General features: G+C 32.8%; 1 protein-coding gene across 3 annotated transcripts; it reads left to right on the forward strand.

The window, feature by feature from the left end:
* The first annotated feature begins 3 nt into the window (after nucleotides 1–3).
* On the forward strand, nucleotides 4–22,562 carry LOC100378286 (pleckstrin homology domain-containing family B member 2-like). 3 transcript variants are annotated; one of them, XM_085501316.1, is made up of 7 exons: nucleotides 4–110; nucleotides 2,071–2,159; nucleotides 12,543–12,676; nucleotides 15,136–15,294; nucleotides 16,923–17,151; nucleotides 19,600–19,638; nucleotides 20,340–20,475. In XM_085501316.1, exons 2-6 carry the CDS (start codon nucleotides 2,102–2,104, stop codon nucleotides 19,632–19,634), a joined length of 615 nt encoding a protein of 204 aa, XP_085357442.1. In that variant the 5' UTR covers nucleotides 4–110; nucleotides 2,071–2,101; the 3' UTR covers nucleotides 19,635–19,638; nucleotides 20,340–20,475. The 3 variants fall into 3 exon arrangements, with proteins under 3 accessions (XP_085357442.1, XP_006821715.1, XP_002738943.1); XM_006821652.3 differs by lacking the exon at nucleotides 19,600–19,638 and having other exon boundaries at nucleotides 20,340–22,562; XM_002738897.4 differs by lacking the exon at nucleotides 19,600–19,638 and having other exon boundaries at nucleotides 16,926–17,151; nucleotides 20,340–22,562.
* Nucleotides 22,563–23,334: the final 772 nt, after the last annotated feature.

Below are 23,334 nucleotides of genomic sequence, written 5' to 3' on the forward strand. Positions count from 1 at the left end.
TGCGCAGTAGAACGTATTTTGCTCTCAGTCAGGTGACGAGTGTTCATTACTTAAACACAATTTCTGAACTTATCCCAAGCTTTAGCTTTACGAATTTAATCCCGATCACGGTAAGTTAACTCTTGATCTCACATTCCATGAGCTAAATTACTTTTTATGTTGGTATAGTCGATGAATGGACATAAATTTCTTCGAAAAAAAGGGTTGCATCCAAAGTCGAAATGCGGAAATAATGACGTCGATGGTGAAAAACGAAAATGTATATTTGTTTATGTGTACGCTTGGTATTGACGACATATTTAACTACATTACTGTAAAATAGTAAAAATAAAGTACTTTACAGTATATCTTTCACACACCCTCTTAATAATTATTATCATCAATAACGGTGTTAATGGAATTGGAGTCACTCACAACTTCGTGTGAAAATCCAACCCCTTGCAGTGTCTTGTTCCCCTGACATGACCACAGGCACATTCGCCGACCACTCATATAATTAATACGAGTGGTCGGCGACTGAATAAGTTTGTTCCGAGCGACTGTGGCTTGACATGTTACTTGTCAATTTACTAAAACAAACAAACAAACTTTTCACAATACAACATGTAAATAGAAGAAATTTTGGGATGTAAGTACAAAAAATCCACTTTAATATTAATAATGTACGTCTACTACCTCTTACTAAAAGACAGAAATCAACATGATTGATCCCCAATGGCGTCAGCAATTATTCTTTCACTTGTCTAAAATGCTCATCAATCGTAATCAGTTCATTAACCAATCACATAAACATATTTACTAATGTTTGAGCTGGATGTCACATCTTAATTCAGTTTTACTGCCCACTCCATATGAAAGAACAATCAATGCTTTCTAGACTAATATTTGGTATGAAAACATATTTCACTTTTAGAGTTTGCATCAAATTGTTTCAAAATTTAGCCTAAATGCACCACATAAAATCAAATATAGGATTAACTCAGATATATCAACAAATTCACAAAATAAAATAATGCAACAAGACATTAAAAAAATAATCAACACTATTAAACAAAATATATTAATTTATGCAATCAATAAATAGTGAAACATATGCTACAGTTTGGAGGAATACTAAACTGTACTGTATCCAAAAATAAGAATTTAATCAACTATAATCTAGCTATTGAAAAGCGAAGACATATAAATCTTTAAAAAACACCTTTAGAAAATAAAATTAGTCTTCAAGACACTTCAAAATCACCTACCATCGACCCTTCAACATAAACATCTTATAACACAAATAAGACAAAATACATACATTCATTCACAATTCTGATTAAGTATTTCGATGCAAAATGTTATAGTCTGAGTGTATTTGAAGAGTTTTACTTCTCTGTCTCTATTTAATAGTATTACTATGAGAACTTTGTTTGTTTAAAGCTATGACCTGAGAACAGGCTGCAGCTCAATGAATCTCACATTTTGTTCTGTTTTTGGAGTAAATCGCTGTTTTTTGTGACACTAGTATTTTCGTCTACCAAATATCCATAAATATATCATCTTGCTCGTACATGTATGAAATTGCGTTCTTTAATGGAAAGCCTGTTGTCGAGCATGTTGTGCACTGATTGATGGTTAAGTAGTGAATGATTTGTTAGTTTGTTTGTTCATGGTATTTGTTATGCTGGACATTGCCTAAATAAGAAATAAAAGATGAACTACCATTTTCATGGATTGCCCAAAGTATCTATCACTTAGTTAATGTTTCCTATTACAATACAATCCAATGTCCAAAAGTTCATTCACTTATTGCAAAGCACAGTTGAAAATACTACCAATTCTGTCAGAGAATTTATACACAATGCCATTTTAGTAAGAAATGAAACACTAATTAATGTAATCTTATGCTAAATACATTATTTTTCCATACTGATAGAAAGGTACATATTTTCGAGGATACATTAAAGTTATTAAATTAATATACTGATGCTTCCAATTTGGTTTTGCTACTGTATTTGAGAATAATTCTAACATTGCTACATAGACATACATTTTAGAGTAACACATGTTCTCTATTTAACTTTTTAGAAAGTAACCATAACCTCTCAAATAATACACCATGGCAACAAGAATGCCGCATGAATTTATCACAAAGGCAGGATGGGTTCACAGACAAAGTAAGTATGATTCGCACAAAAGTAATTTTTTGTAAATTATCATTATAATACTGCATGGAGACTGTCAAGATATCACTTAAAGAGAAAATTTTAGTCACACGATCATGTAGAAATGAGACTAATGCTATTTGCATTGACAATTTCACATTTATTTTGAACAACAATATTTAAGATGAAGGTTACATAACACAATTTCCTTCAAACAGTATGTGTCTTGTCAAAAGCATTCTAGTATAAACTTTTGTCATGTGTTTGAACGATAGATAGAGATAATAAAAATGAAGATAACATGTTATTTCTGAAAGTGCCATCATTTCAATCACACCACCATGTGGAGCCTGTACTGTATCAGATGGAAATAACAATTATCTTACATAGAACGTGCAATTCTACAGATTCTACAGTAAAATCTGTATTTGATGAATCATTAAATATTTTAATACTGTGCAACCTGAACTATTTATTTAGAATTACTCGGGCCGTTTAAAACTCATGGTGTGCTTCACTATATTTTGTGCATTTATCAATTGGCTTGCGTTTCCAGGATGACTGAGAACAAATAATCATGAACAGAAATCTTGGCAGTTTATGGAAGTTAAAAAACAGTGAAAACAAACTACCACATCATGTTTGGAACAAAATGTCATAACTTTGTATCCACTTTCACCCAAACATTCCTTTAATCTCACAGGTATATCTGCATATATCAATGAGTGGACAGAGTTATTTTGTTTCAGGACAATTTAGCAGTTTCCAAAATTGTTACAAAAATAATTTAGTTAACATCATAATTAGTCACAATCAACAAAATTGCATGGTTGGTTTTAATTTTTCCCCCAGATGTTAATAGATGTGATCGGCACACCAAATTAAAATTGAACTGAGCTTCTATTTATATCGGATTATAATCAGATTATCTAGAGACCTAATTTTAAGTCAGTTTCTACAGAAATTATTTATTCTTTCCAAAATAATTATTAGCCATGTTACTGTTTATTTTGCTTATCAACATATGCACATGTGGATCAGATGTGTACAGTATGGTGACATCGACCAGCAGATCTCTGTTTAATTCACATGAGACCTTTCCAGTATCAAATTAAAAACTGAAGAACTAACATGTACCATATCAGCTCGAAAGAATTTTTTTTTTTTATTTGTGCATGTGCAGCTCTCAAATTTAGTGTGTTAAATTGCTGAATATATCCATAATAAGGATTTCTGTCACCATTCAGGCATCCAACTTTAACATATATGGTTATTCTTGTTATCCATAACCCAGATTGCTCTCTTGTGTTCCTTTCTGTACTTCTTTCATATTTCATGATCATATCTTTGATTGTCATTTTTTAATGAACATTTATTTTTTATCTGATATTGGTAATCTTTTCCACATCTACTTGCTTTCTCAGAGCTATTCTCATTTTATAAGTTATCTTCTAATTTTGGTGATATATTGTATTATTGTTAGTCCGATTGCTTTGATACTTGTTATATATTGTAATTTTGATGAATATTTTTGTCATTTTTTGGTAAAGAGTGATATTTTTGACTACTTTTTTAAAACCACAATATTGATATTGTAAATGCTTTGAAAAATGGCTGTACATGTATGAATGATTGTACTATTTTATACATTGTCCTTGATTGCTTATACACGATCCTGCAAAATCTGGATTGATGCAGTAAGGCCATACAAAATAAAATCTGTGTTTCCAGTAACTACCCATTATTTTGAAGAAAAAAAATGAAAAATTGATTTTATTAAAATGACCATTAATTATTAATTTTTATGTAAATTAGATGTGGGAAATTATATGTTGCATTTTTTAGCTCCGCTGTCGACTTTGTTGAGCGGAGCTTATCATATGAGTGATTGTCCATCATCGTCCGTGTCAACTTTTACTTATTTAAGTTCTTCTTGAAAACTACAATTCTTATTGCTTTGATACTTTGTGTATATTTACCTTGGGCAGACCTCTCTTAGATTTGTTCATTTCAATATGATATCTTCAATTCTCTAATTTTGATGAATATTTTAGTCATTTTTGGTAAAAAGTGATATTTTCGACTATTGCTATTGCTAGTCCTATTGCTTTGATACCTATACATATAGGTACTACAGGTATCAGATTTATTCATTTCGTGATGATATCTTCAATTCTTTAATTGAAATGTGCTTTGCTAACAGCGGAGCCATCTCAGTCGAGAGGCTACTTGTTTATTTTATTTACTTACTTAGAAATTATAATGAAAAAAGGCTCATGGGTAGACGCTTGTTTGTAAACAATGACACGCTATGGCCATCTGACGCATGCGCAGGTGACGACTCCCCTACCTAATGTAATCTAGATTTGTTATATTTTTTTGATGATATAATTCTGCTGACATGACATTGGTGTGATTTCACCAGTGTGCACAAATTACCATACACATCAAATAGAAAAAAAACATTGTGTCAGGTTATATGCTATTCATCCATCTATTTTACTATTTCCTTTTAATAAACAAAACAGAAATTTCATTTCAATATATGTAGCTGGTGATTTATAGTTTTTGAATACTGTAAAATACTTTATTTTCGCTTGGAATTAATTGTCACTATTTTCGCTGACGGAATGATTCAGTGAAAATAAAATCCAGCGAATATACGTTTTTGTTTTGACCTCCGTGCGTGTGTGCGTGTGTCCAGACCTGTATCTTAGAAATGCCTGGACCAATCACAATAAAACTTCACACATACATCATACATGATAATATACATATGCACATCAATTTGTTTCACAATCTGATTCAAAATGGCCGACTGGCGGCCATTTAGTTTTAATGAATGTGGTTCTAGTGCCATATCTCTGACTTGCTGTGACTGATTATGTTCAAATTTTAAATATTCATTATACATCTTGTCATAGATATACAGATATGTTGGTTTGACGATCCTATTAAAAATGGCCGAATGGTGGCCATTTTTGTGCTAAAAAATCATCAAAATCAAGCATTTCTCGGCTGTTACAGATGGATTTTGTTCAAACTTGGTATATATGTTGGACATTATAGTACCTTGATGCACATCATTTTGTTTTTTAGATAAGATTAAAAATGGCCGACTGGCGGCCATTTTGTTTTAATGAATGTGGTTCTCGTGCCACATCTCTGACTTGCTGTGACTGATTATGTTCAAATTTAAATATTCATTATACATCATGTCATAGATATACAGATATATTGGTTTGACGATCCTATTAAAATTGGCCGAATGGTGGTTATTTTTGTGCTAAAAAATCATCAAATATCAAGCATTTATGGATGGATTTTGTTCAAACTTGGTACATACATCAGACATTACGGGTTCCTGTTGCATGTTATTTTATTTTTTAGATCAGATTCAGAATGGCTGACTAGTGGCCATTTTGTTTTAATGAATGGGCTTCTAGAGCCATATCTCTGACATGCTTTGACTGATTATGTTCAAATGTATTCAAAATGGCTGATTTTGTTTTAATTAATGCTGTTCCAGAGCAATATCTTTCAATACTCGATTGTCAATCAGATACAAATGTCAATCATTTAAATGTTAAACAATCATCATATTCCTGACATGTTTATATTCCAGCTATATTACTATAAACAAAACTATACATCTTAAATTCTATAACTAACGTGGACTGTGACGTGTGCCATGCATGGCTTGTTTACTATATTTTACAGCCAACTCATCACTAATCAGTGAAACTAAATTCCATACAAAACACCTATAAAGACTAATCCGCAAAAATTAATTCCAGCTAAAATTTCACAGTAGTTATCGTTTACCAGTTATAAATATACCATTATATGTTACAACATATGGGGCGGGGTGGTGGGTGGTGGTTGGTGGGTGTATTGCTCTTGTAGGGTATGCAAATTGCAAATAAGAAGCAGTGACATGATATATATTCCTAAGATGGGAGTGGCCCTATTATTAACAGAAATAAGCAAATTCAGAACAAATTTTAATCAGCACAGGCAGGCTTCATATCCAGACTCGTCAGATTAGAAAGATGTGATGTATAATGTTATTACAGAGATAATGCATAATATACAGATGCAGTGTGTATCAGTTTTAGAAAAAAACAGATATACAAACTGAGAAATTAGTTGAAGGATGACCATGTACATTTTTTTCAGTGGGACTTAACTTAGTTATGTGGGAATTGTGGCCTTAAACATCCTCTTCAACTATAGAACTATAGATGGAGTTGCACCATTCAACACCAACGCTGTTCTCTGCCATGTCTTTACATGGAAGCGAAACTAAGTTATTAAAACGAACTCATCACACAGTGTAATGTGTAATTTGTTTTTTTAATCCTGAAAGACATTATCTGGTGATTTTCTGTGGGTTGACATGATGTAGACAAGAATTATTTTTAGCTACCTTTGACTGGTAACATTTTTATCTAAAGCATTTAACTAAATTATTTCTCTACATCAGTTTTATCAGTTAATCCTGAAAGATGTAGTTAATGTTGCAATAAACCACCGACGGGTATACCACAAGATTTTGCACATTCCACGACATACACACACAGGTATCAGTGAGCGTAACTTTGGAGTTCAGTGGTAAACCCGTCTTCTGTGGTGATTTATTGCTAATTATATTATACCAACTTCATTTTAAATATATTAAATATATATATAGACATTGAGGAAACTTTAAATCATCAAAAATCATGTAAAAGTGTGATACAGCGCCCAGTGTTGATGTAAATTCACTTGTTTTTAATTTCACTATTTTCTTTGGTAACTGAAATTTGCTAAAATAAATCCACGTAACTTGTAGAATAACAATAAAACTAATTGCTTCTCTGCCAAGTTCATGAACTTAAAATCTAGTGATTCAGAAATTTTGGAAAATACTAGTAGTGAAATTGAATTTCAGTGAAAATAAATGGTTTTATAGCTGCTGAGGTAAAGTTGGGCTCTGGAACTAGCATAGAGTGTACATTTGTACATCGAGCAGAAGAACAAATTCGCACTTGTATTTTGGCATTGTAAGGTTTATTCAAATAGTTTCTTGTTAGTGACAACGTTGATATATGTAAAATCCTCTCAATTGACATATATTCTAAGAAATACAAATGCTGATTAGTGTTGTACGCCTAATTGTGTTTCCAGGGTCAACACAACTTTCAGGTTCATAAGCAGGCCACTGCAGACGACAATGTATTTTTTACTTCATTTGTGTAATTCTGACAACATATATATTCATACATGTATAAATGGAAAACACTTTTCAATGGTCGATGTTACATGAAACGTCCACTGTATATCCTGCTTTTGATATGAGTGTGTACATAAATTTGTCTAAACATGTGACGACTATTGAGCTTTAAGAAATGTCAGGTCTATCGCACTAGCATATCATGGCAGTTTTTATAGCTGATTATCACTTGTGATGACATTGCTCGGGTTTGGTCACTTTTAGAACAATTAATGGTAGCAATTATTTTGTCATTTGAACCATCATTTGCTCCAGCAAATCTGTGAACTGTTGACCTTGCCTACATGTATTTTCGTTTTCACTTTGCTTCCAGCATTGTGACAAACGTTATTACATTACTGGCCTTGTTTTGTGATGTCTTCAGTGATTTTAGAACAGTTAATCAGAACATGGGTAACATGAAAGGATTTTTACAAATGTTGTTACCTACTCATTTTTAGTATCTAACATTTTAAAATGACTGTTAGAATTCCCAACGACCATCCAGCAATAGTGTTGTGACATCATATAAAAAGTTAATTTAGCCAATCAGCAAATGCTTAAATTTGAATATAGGCTGTTGTAGACACCACATTACATTCAAAAATGATTAAAGTCATGAATGATGCATGTGCAGTGTGGGTGTAAACATTGTTGGGCCAATCACCAGTGTGGAAATTATTACATATTTGAATTTGAATGAAAGCTGATGACAGATACAGTATGTACTGGGTATATTTATGAATGCAGTCATAAACTAAAATTCAGGTTTCTGCTGCGCACTGTAATTTTTGTTTGCTCTCAGTGTTAGGCTCAAGTAACTGATCATTGACACTGCCACAAAGTGTGATGTTCTGTAGTAATAATCCATCTGTCCCAAAATCCAGTCGAAACCTGGCAATAGATATGTACATGTACATAGTGTTCCCTCTAAGTCTTATTTTTGCTCAATTTTCTCAGATTCAATTGTAGTTTCTCAGTGAAATTTTGTCTTTTGAGAAACTTTCCATGCATTTTGTATGCAGAAAAAACATTTCAAGGGGAGAATGGGCAAATTTTCACAGTATTTTCAAGATTCAAAAAAAATTAAAGGGAACAGTGCATGTACAGGCTGTTGAAGAGAGAATTTATATATACGGTACACTGTATATCAATGTTTTCATCCAACATTCTTAGTGTACATGCACAGTCCTTGATCAAAATCAATTCATCACTCACTACTGTGAGGGTTTCTTAACTAAGTGCAGGTGTAACCAGCCTATCTAATTTGAACAGATATACAGGCTAGAAACTTCAATAGAGGTTTATTAACACCACTGTTTTAACTAATGAAGTTGAGTGTAAATAACGATTTAGGCTAGCACTGAATGCGCGTCTTGCATTTGTCAATCCAGCAAAAGCCCTGGTGGCAAAAGAAAATGGTAACTTTAGGCATACACTTGAACAAATTGGAATGAGATATGTCCAAGATTTTGTCCCAAAGATTTGTACGAGGATGCATTTTGCACAAATCTATGACCAAAAATCAAGTTTTCGATCATTGTCATGGCAACAGGACAGAACTATATATTTTTTTTCAAATTTGTCCACCTTTCTAATGCTGATGTGACCTGCCTGTCAAGTTTGACCAATATTGGCCAATGAATTATTTGCACATGTGGGGAAAAAAACATTGATATTGGTCTATATGCACTCCATTAGAGATGCGCTTTTAATATTTTTATGTTTACACTTAGAAAATAAATATTTTAATGACAACCCATCCTACAATAAATGCAGTTATTGGTTTTATTCACTCTTGTATTGATGGTCATGCGCTTCTAATTAGAACAAATGCAGTAGAGAAAATATGAATAATTTTGTAAGATTGTAATCTCTTTGTTGTGCAAAGTATGTGATCACGTACATGTAGGAATACGAGAATCATTTTTTCATTGAATACTTAATAAAGCTGTTGAAAACATTAATCTTATAAGAGATTCATATTGAATGTGTTTTCTGATTTATGGATTTAGTCACTCAAGGCCTATATATAAAGCTGTTCACGAGTAATTTTTTGTTTGACGTCAGCGCAACCCGTTGATTCTGTCACATTCTGTGAAGAGAAACAAGTATGCAAATGAGACCATCATGAGTCAGTGACCTATCAAATACGTTTCTGCAGCAAATATAATTTTGTTGCGTTTATTGTGTTCACTTTTACTGAGAAGATGTTATGAAGTTTGGAATTTTTTATAAGTGATGTTCCATTATAAGCATTTGCAAACAATCTCCACCTTTCAATTTTTGGGGGAAATGGCGGGCCAAAAGCTTCTCACTTTAAACATTTTTTTTTAAATCATCCTTTTATTGTTTTGATCCATGGCAATTCAACTTGTCGCTGAATTGAAAGAATTCAACTATGGACCCAAGGTCTACAGTTTAAACAAAAATACTACCATCAGTCTATGTTGCAAGATATTATTAAGCTGACAGTATCTGTCAAGTACATTTTTCAATGTAATCTCATAATTTTCCAGCCACAATTTTGGTGCACCGGACCGTTTTGCACATTTTTTTATGTATTTTACTGTAATTTCCTTGTAACTTTCTTTATGTAGGTTTATTTTGTGGAAGGTGATGGAAAGTCAATGATATTCAATGAATTAATAATAGACAAGTAAAATATGCTAATAACAATTGAACTGCTTTACAATATCATTATGCAAATTACATATTTTTTCCTGAAATTGATCTGTAAATAATTTATAGTTATGTATTTATTGAGGTAATGATTATGCTTCAATTTGCTGTTTTTTTATGTGTGATTATATCACTAAATATTGTCATTTTGTTACAAATGCCACAAGTTCTAAAAATAGAAGATTGTATACCAGACTGCAGCAGCTTGCAAATAATTACATACGTTCTGAAAAGTTAAAGAAATTCATAGTTGCACTATATAAAAATATTCAGTATTATAATGAATTTGCTCAAAGTACATTGTGTACTCAAGTCGATTTTTTCTGCCCAGTTTCCTATCATGGCAATGCTGTTTGATTATATTATTGTTTTGGGAGATGGTGTACAGTCGCATATCTTGTCAAAAAGATAAATTGTCATGGCAACTTCACAATAGTGATTTATCTTACACATGAATTACACAATTATTAAAGTTGAAAATCTTATATTCTTAAAAATATCAGAATTACAAATTTTAATACCCCTGTATGTTTAGAGATTAACAAGGCAAGGCTTTGCTTTAGTGTACTTAAATTTTGAAAAAAGCTTAAAAATTACATATTCACCAATCAAAAAGCAGTTTGTAAATTTACCATCAATAGTTATAAAAACAGTATATTACACATTTCTCTCTAAATTATTAATATTATATTCAAATGAAACTACAGTAAAAAGGAGAGGGCTTAAATTGTTATAAACATATATTTTTTTATAAATCAAAATTGTTGCTAGAATTAAAACTGACTGATCCAGAAATTGTGACATTGTTAGTCCTAATTAATATTAATGAGTTAGTTCAACATTATCAAATCAGCAAACGTTTCATTATGAATAAGTGGGTGGTCTCAGTCGCTACGTCACAGGAAGGCATGTGCACACATCATGGGTGTAGACAATGTTGAGCTCTTGAGACAATCACTATTGAAATATTTGAATTTAAATGAATTGATTGGTATATACAAATTGGAATATAAATATGTTTATAAATTAAGCTTTCTGCCAATCACTGCAGCATCATTTGCATTCCTTATTTGTGTATTACTATAACAATGCATACATGTATATGGATTTAAGATTCAGCTTGTTATCTAGTGCCAGTAAATTTGTCTAGAAATTGTTACTACTGAGGATTTTTATGATGAGAGGATATACATGTATACAAGTGGTGTGATATGCAATGAAGATTTCACATGAATTGTGAGATAATATAATCCTATATTTCTTGAAATACTAATACAAATTAGTGCATGAGTCTGTGAAACATTGTTTAATAGTGTCCTTACTTTAATAGTCCTAAAAAAATTAACAAGTGTTATTCTGGTAATATTGAAAACAAAAGTAGGGTAGGTAGCGAGGAATAACTTTTTATTTTATGAAAATTAAATAATTAATTTCAATTTATTATTCTGCAGTGATGGTCGCAGTGTTTTTAGCTCCGCTGTCGACTTTGTCGAGCGGAGCTTATCATATGAGTGATTGTCCGTCGTCGTCGTCCATGTCAATGTTTTACTTTTTCGACTTCTTCTTGAAAACTACAAGCCTGAATGCTTTGATACTTGGTGTATATGTACCTTGGGTAGACCTCTCTCAGATTTGTTCATTTCATGATGATATCTTCAATTCTCTAATTTTGGTGAATATTTTTGTCATTATTGGTAAAAAGTGATATTTTCGACTTCTTGTTGAAAACCGCATGTCCAATTGCTTTGATATTACGGTACATATATAGGTACTACATGTGGACCTCTCTCAGATTTGTTCATTTCATGATGATATCTTCAATTCTCTAATTTTGGTAAATATTTTTGTAATTTATGGTAAAAAGTGATATTTTCCACATCTTGTTGAAAACCGCAAGTCTGATTGTTTTGATACTATACATATTGTTCATTTTTTAATGATACTTTCTGTTCTTTAATTGAAATGTGCATTGCTAACAGCAGGGCTATCTCAGCCGAGAGGCTGCTTGTTTAACAATACATCGCATCTTACATGTACAGGTTGGCATTTTGGTTTAAAAAATGAATAATTTCAAGTGGAGCTGAAAGGAACAGCTACAACTGCCCATTTTCCAGTTTGGCCATCAAAAAATTAAAAGTCAGGCTGAAAAAAAAAACTAGGACCGGAAACACATTGATTTTTTTTTTATTTGGCCTCATTCACAAAGCATGTAGTATGTTTCACTGATTTCTGTTAATGCATTTAAACCTTTCCGTTGAAGCATTCACTGTATTCCGTGGTTAAAAATATGTTTTTCAATGCACACATAACGGGATCTTATTTAAATGCTTGCAAAGCATGATTTCTTCATCGCATACATGGATCACCATACATGATCATGAAAGTTTCATACCCTTACTTTATAAATCTCTAATAAAACCAGCTTTGTAAATGTATGAATTTGTTTTGTTCCTTATAAGGTGATATATTGAAGAGATGGAAGAAGCAATGGTGTGTACTATACGGAGATGGTGGGCTTGCATGTTACACTGATGAGACAAGAAGAGAGAGAGAGATGGTTATCAGAATGCCAATTGATGCTATCTTCATCAATGTATGATCCTTGTTTTCCCTTATCTGTATACTTGATAGAACATGTGTCTGTGCCCACTTGATGTCATCCTATTCTAACTTGTCTTGTACCACAAAACAATATATAACCAACCTTCAGTATAGTCTAAGCGTAACTTAACTCCCAAGCTGGCAAAGCTAGCTTAAAGCTAAGTGTTGGGTTATGTGTGGATTGTAAGACTGTACTGTAAGCCTATGAGCCTGCAGACATCATTTACTGTTTTAGGAAAAATCTCGAGTTGGCACATATGTCTCATTATGGGCGACATTAATCTTTATGGTTTTTAGGGGGTTTTAAAGTACATCCTTGAAGTTTGCGTCTGCTTATAGATTGATGGTCAAAAGATATGTACATTTGAGTGTTAGACTAGGCCTTCATTTGGGCTGATGTGTTATATCATAGCACAAGAAATTCTTCTAATATTGTTACAGGCAGACCTTGGAAAAGTCATATAATTGATTGCACTTGGCAAAGCACATATAACTGGTTTACAAGAAAGCTCAATCTTGCCAATATTGTAGGTTATGTGGCTGATGTATTGCACACTTTATAATTTCTTGTCTGCCATATATCACAAGTCTTCTGATGAGATGTAAAGTGTTTTCAAGCAATCTATTATGGGATACATCTTCTCAATCATGGCTTACTTAGGGAGTCAACAACAGCCTCGCATAAATCAGGACAGACAGCATTACTTGTGGGTTTTTGAGCCATAAAAAACCTATGTACATAGAAATTCATGGACTGACAAAAAATACATCTAATTTTAATATTCTTATTCCAATGTTTTTAAGTTTTTAATAATGCCTTAATATTGATGTTTAAATTTGTTTCCAATGGTTCTTTGGGAATTGTACATGTCTGCGAATTGATATAATATGGAGAAAATTCAGATATTGCTCCAAAAATTGTCCTTCTAAAACACTGCAAACACATAAGAAGATGTATATACATTAGTTGATTCAGGTTCTTTAATGACAACTTCAATGTTAGTTTGCTTCAGGGCACATAGGTAAATTCAACTTCTCAACTTAGATAATACATTTTGTAAATTTGATAAATAAAAAAACGTTTGTTACGGAGACTGATTAGTACATGTACCCGTATATTAATTACCTAATTTGCATAATAATTAATTTTCAAGCGACGATAATACTACTTGTTAAAAACACAAAGGCTCATGGCTTGTTTGTAAACAATGACAAGCTATGGCAATCTGAGGTTTGTGCAGGTGACGACTCCCCCGCTTTAATACATCGCCAGCTGAAACCCTCCCTTGATTCAAAGATTATATTTTGTCCTGACATGTGTGTATGTATATGAATAACAATACATTCCTCATACTAACATATCATAAAGTTTCAAAGCCATTCTGCATGTCTATAATATAAAATGAAGTTACAATACAAAACTGAAGTTGGTATATCAGTAAAATTATCTACCTGATATCTGATGGCTGGAATTTTTGTACCTCCCCTGCTTATGAGATGGTAGCCAAGCAACAAGGGAATCCAAAAATGGGTTATTACATCAAAAACCCTCCCGTAGTCTACTGGAGGGTCTATAATTACATGTATATTATAATTACAGTCGTTAATTTTGTATTTAAATACTCTTGATTTCAAGATTCTTTTTGAGATGAAATTCTTAAGATTGATCACTCAGTGCCTACTGCTTCTGTTTAAATTTCTTTGACTGGCTCTCCCAATTGAACCGTGTGTCAAATTAATTTTTTTGATATTTTGGGTTGTAAATGGAAGCTATTTGATATTGCCAAATTATAGGTAAATATTTCATCTCATTGTGAAAGAGTGTGAAACACTGCCATAAAAAACAATACAAAATGATTTGTCTTGATAGAATGAAATATATTGTAAATCTTTGCAAGTGAAGATATACTTCATACAGAATGGCAGAATTAATGCTATTATACTCGGTAACTAAGCAACTAGAGCATTCTAAATCATCATCTATCAAATTTCTCGTAATGTGTTTGCTTGGAAATGGTCCATAAACTTTGTTATCCTGGCTCAGTGGCTGCTAAGTGGTACTTACTTTTACTACAAAAACATATTTATGTACATGTACAAAAATGTAGCTGCTGTTTATCGGTGGCTATTTTCAGATTTTATTCCTAAAAAACCTAAAACATAGAATAAAAATTAAAAAATAAATTATTTTATTCAACTAAAACTTAATTTAAAATTTATCGAAAAAACAAAACAAAAAATCTGATTGGCTGCCAGCTGTTTTTTACATTACTGTATTTTATAGCTTGTAATTTACAGTCACATGACTTACCAGCAGTATCAAACTCTGCAGTTATTGCACCAGAATATATACCTCAATGTGGGTCCCATATGGCAACTCCAAAGTGACTGGCATGCACTGCACTCCACAACGTCTGGCTATTTAATCTTGAGTTATTTTCTTTCATTCAGAGTGGGCTAGCTGTGAGGTCAGTAACACCACCAGATCGCCGCGGTCATGATAGCCTGATTGAAATCAGAACACATCTCACATCTATTAATCTGTGTGCAGAGTCCCCTGATGACTGCAAAGCCTGGACCATAGCATTGGAGCAGATGAGATCCATACAGGTACACTAAACATTACACTTATTCTATATTTAAACTGAACTTCTGTCATATTGGACACGCACTTCTAACAGCAAATATGGTTTTGTTTTGAACTACTGTAGAATACTTTGAACTACTGTAGAATACTTTATTTCCGCTTGAAATTTATTTTCGCTATTTTCACTGAAGGGATGCTTCAGTGAAAATAAAGTCCAGCGAATATACTTTTTCTCCTATGTCTCACATTCAACTCATCAAAAATCAGTGAAAATAAATTCCATGCAAAACACCCAAAAAGCATTCTCAGCGAAAATTAATTCCAGCTAAAATAAAGTCTTTCACAGTAACCTGTGTCGTGTGATATTGCAACTGTGTGTATAAAAATAGCAATAAAATACCTTGGAAGTACAAATATTTCAACATTGATTTGAATTACTACAGTCTGTGTTCATTTGTGAATGTAGTTGCTGGCAATGAGAGCATTCCTAAAGCTATATTCCGGTCTCAGACTACATGTGGCATATTTGATAGTCTGAATTTGTATGCATTACCAGGAAAAAACGGCAGTACATCAGAACAAAATTGAGTCATTGTAGATTCATGTGTGAACACTGGTATAAAGAGCAATTATTAAGAGAACTTCAACCCCCCCCCCCCCCCAAAAAAAAGTGGTCAGTCTAAATCATCACCAACAATTTGGATATTTGACAGTTTATTGTATATTGATCAAAATTCATTCAAATTCAGACCATCAAAGTTTTCACATACTGATAAAATTTTGTGAATTGCTCTCAGAGTGTCTCTCTAATAACTGTATTAATTTCATACTATGCAACAAGGAAGTAATATATACTTGTACCAAGCTAGAAAAACAATGAAATTGATAGATTTTTAACTCACAAGAGACTTTGTCTGAAACTAGGGCTTATAAATTTGTCTCATCTGTCTGACCATAATCGGTTCTCAGATACACACGAAATAATTTTATTCAAACTTAGTAGATCTCTGCCTGGAGATGAACTTTTATTGATTTCATAGTCTGATCAAAGATGGTCAGCTGACACCCGTTTTAAGCCTAAATTCAACAATTTAACAACTAGTTTCACAGACTCACTGAAAAAATGTAATAGCTTACTAATGCACATTGGTTAGTCTCTGAATTACATAGTTAGGTATTTGTTTGGTATGCATCAACTTATTCCACTCGTATTTAATATTGCCTTAGCGTATCACCAAGATTAAAGTTTCCAAACAGCACTTTTACAAAAACCAACATTGTCTATAGAGGGCAGTATACATCGGTATATGACTCTGTATACTGTAAGACCATTTATTGTCGCTGTCATTTAATTTCGCTATTTTGATGCATTGAGCAATCTCACTGGGTTTCATGAACTTGGCAGAGAAACAATAAAAAATAATGAAATTACGTTTACAGTATCTTACCAATAACTGAAATTTGATTTAAAATTTCATACAAATTTAATACGATTATTTTAAGACCTATTAATTCAATTATTTTTCATCTCTGATATCCATGACTGCCATAACCCATCAATTGTTGCGTGTACAGTTGTATACATGTAATTCTGCTTTATACATGTAAAGTTAGTGTCACAGTTTATGTTAATTTTCTTACTATCCGCCAGCAGCCTCCACCTCGAGTGTACTCAGCACCAGGAAATGTGACAGTCATCCATCGACGTCAAAATCCTCCGCAAACTTACCGGGCTTCAACGGTCACAACCACTACATTTCCTGATGGCCATACTGTGGTTACACCAGGCCCTACCCAGACTATGGTTTACCCTACAACTCAACACACTCAAGTAATTCAAACAGCTCCTGGACAAGCTGTATATATTGATCCAAATCAATGTGAGTGTTCTCTTCTGTATTTTCATAATGCCTTCTTGTGTTTGTGGCAGATTATCATATATCAGAATCTGGAACTCGTATTTGTATTGCATAACAACACAATATAAAAGACATTGACTAACTGTGCGGGAACATTTGGAATTCGTCATTTTTTGATTGGTATAATTAATTTAGCATGCTCATTACAGAGGCAATTTGAATAACTTTGAGAATTTTTTTATCATAATTTTATAGTGTTTGATATTGCATCTTGGGAGGAAGAGTATATGAAATATTGATTTAAAAAATTAAAAATCATAACATTAAATCATATACTATTGTTTTACTCAAGATGCAAAATTATTTTAAAATGCTCAAAAAAAATACTCAAAGTTATGATTTGTCAATGTTCGCCAAGTAAAACGAAAAGCTTATTTCATGTCGCCCCAGACATCTACCAACATAAGATTAGGATAATTCTGAATTTGTATCTGAAGTGGGTATCACTGGTTCAAATGTAATTAGTAACACATTGACGACCACCCAAATATGACCGCTATAAATCATCAGTGTGTTGATAAATGAACTACTGTGGAGATCATATTGAAATTGGCATTTAATCAAACAAACAAAACTGTCATTTACTTTTATATTTGCTGTAGAATACTTTATTTTCATTTGGAATTTATTTTCACTATTTTTGCTGAAAAGATGATATATCTGTTTTCCTGTATTTTACATTTAACTCATCAAAAATAAGTGAAAATAAATTCTGTACACAAACACAAAAAAGTATTTTCAGCAAAAATTAATTCCAGCTAAAATAAATTATTTTACAGTATCACATTTTGTATTACCGGTACATCAAGTTAATAACATTTTTTTTTGCCTGATCATGTTCAAACTTCAGGCATCAAACTTTAATTCCTAAAAAAATATTTTGTTGGATTGATATTGAACATTAAACCACAAAAATCAAAGTTCACCACCTACCGGTACATGAATTTTAAAGCTCCTCAATTTTTACACTGCACATGTTTAGATATTTTACCCATACTGCATTGCGGTTCTCTTTTAAAAACAAAATGATGGCAAGCAGAGTAGTGTCAGAAAATCATCAGGTACATTATGTTTGATAACGATACAATGCATTGTGGGAAATTACATCAAAATCCTTTACTTGCTGTATAGCAACTGTGAAACTTCAACTCTCCCCCTTAATGTAATAGCTTTTGTTTTTGGGTTACTTTTATACAAATAGAGAGCACTTTAAATCAGTCTCACCACATGGTATTTCACCACATAGTTTCTCACCACATAGTATACCTCACCACATAGCATCTCATCACAGTGTGTCTCATGGCATCCCACCACATGTCATCCCACCACATGTCATCCCACCACAGTGTCTCATGTCATCCCACCACATATAGTGCATTTCACCACATGGCATATCCCACCACAGTGTGTCTCATGGCATCCCACCACATATTGCATCTCACCACATGGCATATCCCACATATAGTGCATCTCACCACATTGCATCTCACCACATATAGTGCATCTCACCACATATAGTGCATCTCACCACATATAATGCATCTCACCACATGGCATATCCCACCACAGTGTGTCTCATGTCATCCCACCACATATAGTGCATCTCACCACATGGCATATCCCACCACAGTGTGTCTCATGTCATCCCACCACATATAGTGCATTTCACCACATGGCATATCCCACCACAGTGTGTCTCATGGCATCCCACCACATATTGCATCTCACCACATGGCATATCCCACATATAGTGTATCTCACCACATTGCATCTCACCACATATAGTGCATCTCACCACATATAGTGCATCTCACCACATATAATGCATCTCACCACATGGCATATCCCACCACATTCTGCAATTCACCACATGGCATCCCACGACCACATTCTGCATCTCACCACATGGCATCTCACCACATGGCACATATACCGCATAGCATTCTGTGCAATCCAACAATAGTACACATAAAATTGTACATCTCGAGTTGTGTTAGAGGTTTGACCTAATGTAGTCCATTCATGTCATAAACTTGTATGTATCCCAGTACATGTATCATCAAATGTGTTGAGTTTTTAGCATTCACTTTGTCATAGTGTTTCAGAACACCATTTTCTACTCCATCCAACACATATTTGTAGTTTTAACTGAATCATAATCAATTGACAATTCAATCTAATGAATATTATTCTTTTTATAAACCAAGAGTTCACAGTAAAACAATTATTTTATTGAATCATCCAAGTCGCCTTCTAATTCTGTAGTACATGTATGTGTAATGATTTTGTTTGCATCACAAAAGTCACTTTCAGTATATTAGTACTATGAATAGGTACAGTGTATTTTGTTGTTTATGCTGAATGTTTTGCACTCTGAATGTTTTCCTTTCTCTCTTTCCTTTGCTGTAGATCCTTGTTCTCGTACCTACTATCACTATTACTAACAAGGTATAACAATTTACACTAACTTTTTTCAAGACTTTTTGAGTCTTAGCAAACAGATGCAAATTTTAATTTAAAGATCTTGATTTAATCAAATGATTTTATAAAATTTATTTTCAAATGAGTAATGAGGAAGGAAGGTTATGAAACTGTTCTCTGGAACTTGTAATCCACAGCAAACAGTATATTACAACTTGCAGCAATAGAGGGCGCTATAATGCCAGCATGCTGTCTGTTTGCCAATTGGGCATGATGCACTACATGCACATATTGGTGGAACAACACAACTACTTTTTTCTGCACATACCGTACATATTATATGTTTGTCTGAACTTTTAGTTTGTACATGGACTAATAATCTTTTATGAATGGCACCAATGGTCTACGTGAATTTTAAATCTTGCTAGAGGCCTTCTGGCTTGAATGATTCTTTCTGTAATGTTAATTTCACTGGCTATATGTTTAAAAATCTGGTTCTATATTATATTGAATAACAGTAATAAAATATAATGTAAACAACTATCTTGTCATATATAGCACATGTACATGTAACGTTATACACATATACCTAGGACATACAGTTTACACCTGTGACTGCCTTAAATGTGTTAAATAATAATAAATTATATAATCACACAACATATATCTGTAAAAATTGTTTTCAACCCACACTGCCTATGAAGATCAATGTACATTTGTTCTTTCAGATGGTGAACCTGGTCATGTTATTATAGATAGAACTCGTAATAATGGTACATCTGATTTTGCAACTGGTGCTGTGGTAGGAGCAGCCGCTGGGGCCATGTTAATGGGACCTTTGTTGTGGGGACCAATGCTGTGGTGAAAGAACTCTAATGGCTTTTACTTACATTGATATGTTTTTTTATGTTTTGCCATTGCTGTTGTGCTTTCATCTCAGTATGATTGCAAAAGAAGGGCATGTTTCTTGTCACAGATCCGTGCAGATTGATTTACAATTGTCGTGTGTTGGAGGGCATGCGAAGGCGTACAGTTGCAATACCAGATTGCTGCTTTCTCTCAAGAATATAATATGCTGTAATCAAGATAACACAATGCTTTGATTAATAGTGTAATCTGTTTCACAAAATAGACAAATATTCATGAGTCGGTGAAAACCTTGAAATTTTGTAGCAGTGAAAATTTCACTGGTGTCTCAAAGACGCACATCGAGGTAGTTTGTGAACACCATTAAATCATCAAATCACAGAGATTAAATGAATTACACAATTTTGTTTCAAGCGCTTGCTGAAAAATTATGAATTATCAAAGATGAGTCCAATTTACACATTTTATTATTATTTTTTTCAGAAAAAAAATTAATTTCTTTCATGAATTTATTTCATAACCGGCTATATATATTTAACTCGTGGAGCGTTCATTTTTGTTATCTGGGTAGAATCCATTTCATAGCATTTTTTTTATTAAAAATTTATTCAGCAAACCCAGTAACATGTATGTCTGCAATGTCCCTATTGCTGGTTTCAAATAATGAACCATGTAAACAATTTATGTACATTATATCGTAAAATCTGTATTAGAAGCCGCATCCCTAATAGAAGTCGCCGCCATTCTTTTTGAATAATTGAGAACCAAAAAATCATCATTTCTCATATGTGTAGATGCTCTAAGAGAAGCCGCATCCCCTTTGTTGCATTGTACCATTTTAATAGAAGCAGAGGTTTCTAATACAGATTTTACAGTAATTGTCATTCATTGTCACCACATTATTGTGTTACACATGTCCTAGTATAATCCTGATCCAGCAATATTTGGGGATGGGGAGAAAAATCAACTTGCATTGTATGTGTTGAATTGGAGTGTAGAGCTTATACAGTAATCGTTTAAACTAGGACAATTACATTGTACATCTACCTGTGCCTTTTGTGGGAATTGTATGAGAGGACTTGGGCTATGTTACTTATATATGGTTAGTAGGAAATTCTGCTTGCAATCAGACAGTTTTGATTGTTCTGCATCTGTAAAAATAAGCTGGTACCTTGACTTGGAGCATCAAAATTATTGCATCAGGTTGTTTTTGAAATGGATTGAATGTGACTTTACAAAAATGTTAAATGCATTGTTTGTTTACACAACATTTGAACACTTGCTCATCAATTAATGCCAAAATATGTTCTTTAATGAATTTTTGATTTTGAATTTTCTGCCATAACTGCAAGATACTTCCTATTATTTGGTTAGACAATTGTGTTCTTTAATTTGGTGTTCACACATCTAGCAAAATGCAGGGGTTTGACTCTGAGTTAATTTTAGCTCAGAGTCAGAAGGTTGGTCTTTACCCTGAGTTCTGTGTTCAACCTTGAGATAAGATGAGATATGCATGAACAAGGTCGCCTGGCTTAAAACAGCGCCCTCTAAAGGTGACCCAAAGGTAGGTTCTGCAGAGTATAAATAGAATGCAGGTTTAGTCCATTGATAAGGTATATTTACAAAGCATGTGTGAACAAAGCTTATAACACCACAGTCTACATTCTAGTTTTGTGTAAACAATATATTTTGTACATGTCACATGGAACCCATATTGAACACAACGCTGTAATTTCTAATAATGTGAATATATTGAAAAGTTTACAAGCAAGTATCAATTTTAAACAAAGCTGCCTTAAATTAATCTCAGATCATGCAAATGATTATCTATTTACAAAATTTTTGCCAAAAAACGCAATTCAACTTTCTGCAATATTTCTTTTAATCATTGGAATTGAATAGATACATTTTTTTTAAATATATACGATTTATCGAGAATAAGGGCTTTTGTAAGTGTTGCATTGTCTATTAAATGCAGTTTTCAATCAAATTTCAATCTTGTTTACTTTGTACATTTATAATGCATCTTTGAAAATATAACAAGTTATATTCAGATTTATTAAAATAAAATTTATGAAATCACATTTTTATTGTATTTCTCCATCTGTATCATGTTCATCACATACAATCGCAGCCCTGAATCTTTCATCCACCAAAAAAGCTAAAAAAAGCAAATGTTAATTACTTTCACCCATTTCCCTCATTTTGATGAAATGATAAATACCGTACGTGTATAGCAGTATGTGGATAGTGCGCCCTCTTGTGGTCAAATATGTTATTTGCTATCGAGGGGGAAAGTGTTGTCAATTTTCTGCACTGTCATTTCCCGTCGAGATTAAAGATTCTCTATGGGAGCTTATTTGATTATCATCCTGATGAGATTATTTATTTCTCAAGCCCTATTAACAACGAATACCTATAATTATGTACTTAACCACGTCATTTATCAACACAGTGCAAATTGAATGGTCAGTTCAATGTCTATGGCCATGACAAATACTAGTTTATTTTGAGTTATTTCTAGAAAAAAATAATAAGATAAAACGAATATAAAGCATTGTTTTATCTTTGACGGATATGTCATTTAATGGTTATCTGACGTGTGTTCTAAACATGATGTATTTGATTGTAAAATGCACTTTTAAATTAATAATATGGGGTTATTAACTCATAATATCTCCCGGAAAAGATGGAAATGGTCATACACAACAAAACAAAGAAAAAAATACTAAGCTGCAAACTCATTCAAGACAGTTATTGTCTGGTATTATGACTGGCTTTAATGAATTAAGCTAATTAAGAGTGACAATGTTTGTTGACCATAAGGGAAATAATTTATCACTCTCACTCTCACTG

Source organism: Saccoglossus kowalevskii, chromosome 1 (assembly GCF_978046115.1).
Source record: "Saccoglossus kowalevskii chromosome 1, keSacKowa6.1, whole genome shotgun sequence".
Lineage (NCBI taxonomy): Eukaryota > Metazoa > Hemichordata > Enteropneusta > Harrimaniidae > Saccoglossus > Saccoglossus kowalevskii.

What these genes read in the sequence shown, in the direction of transcription:
- LOC100378286 (XM_006821652.3), top strand. Translation starts at nt 2,102, where the DNA reads ATGGCAACAAGAATGCCGCATGAATTTATCACAAAGGCAGGATGGGTT. An exon ending in AGGATGGGTTCACAGACAAA is followed by an intron (nt 2,160 to 12,542) that starts GTAAGTATGATT and finishes GTTCCTTATAAG; the next exon opens with GTGATATATTGAAGAGATGG. An exon ending in AGCAGATGAGATCCATACAG is followed by an intron (nt 15,295 to 16,922) that starts GTACACTAAACA and finishes ACTATCCGCCAG; the next exon opens with CAGCCTCCACCTCGAGTGTA.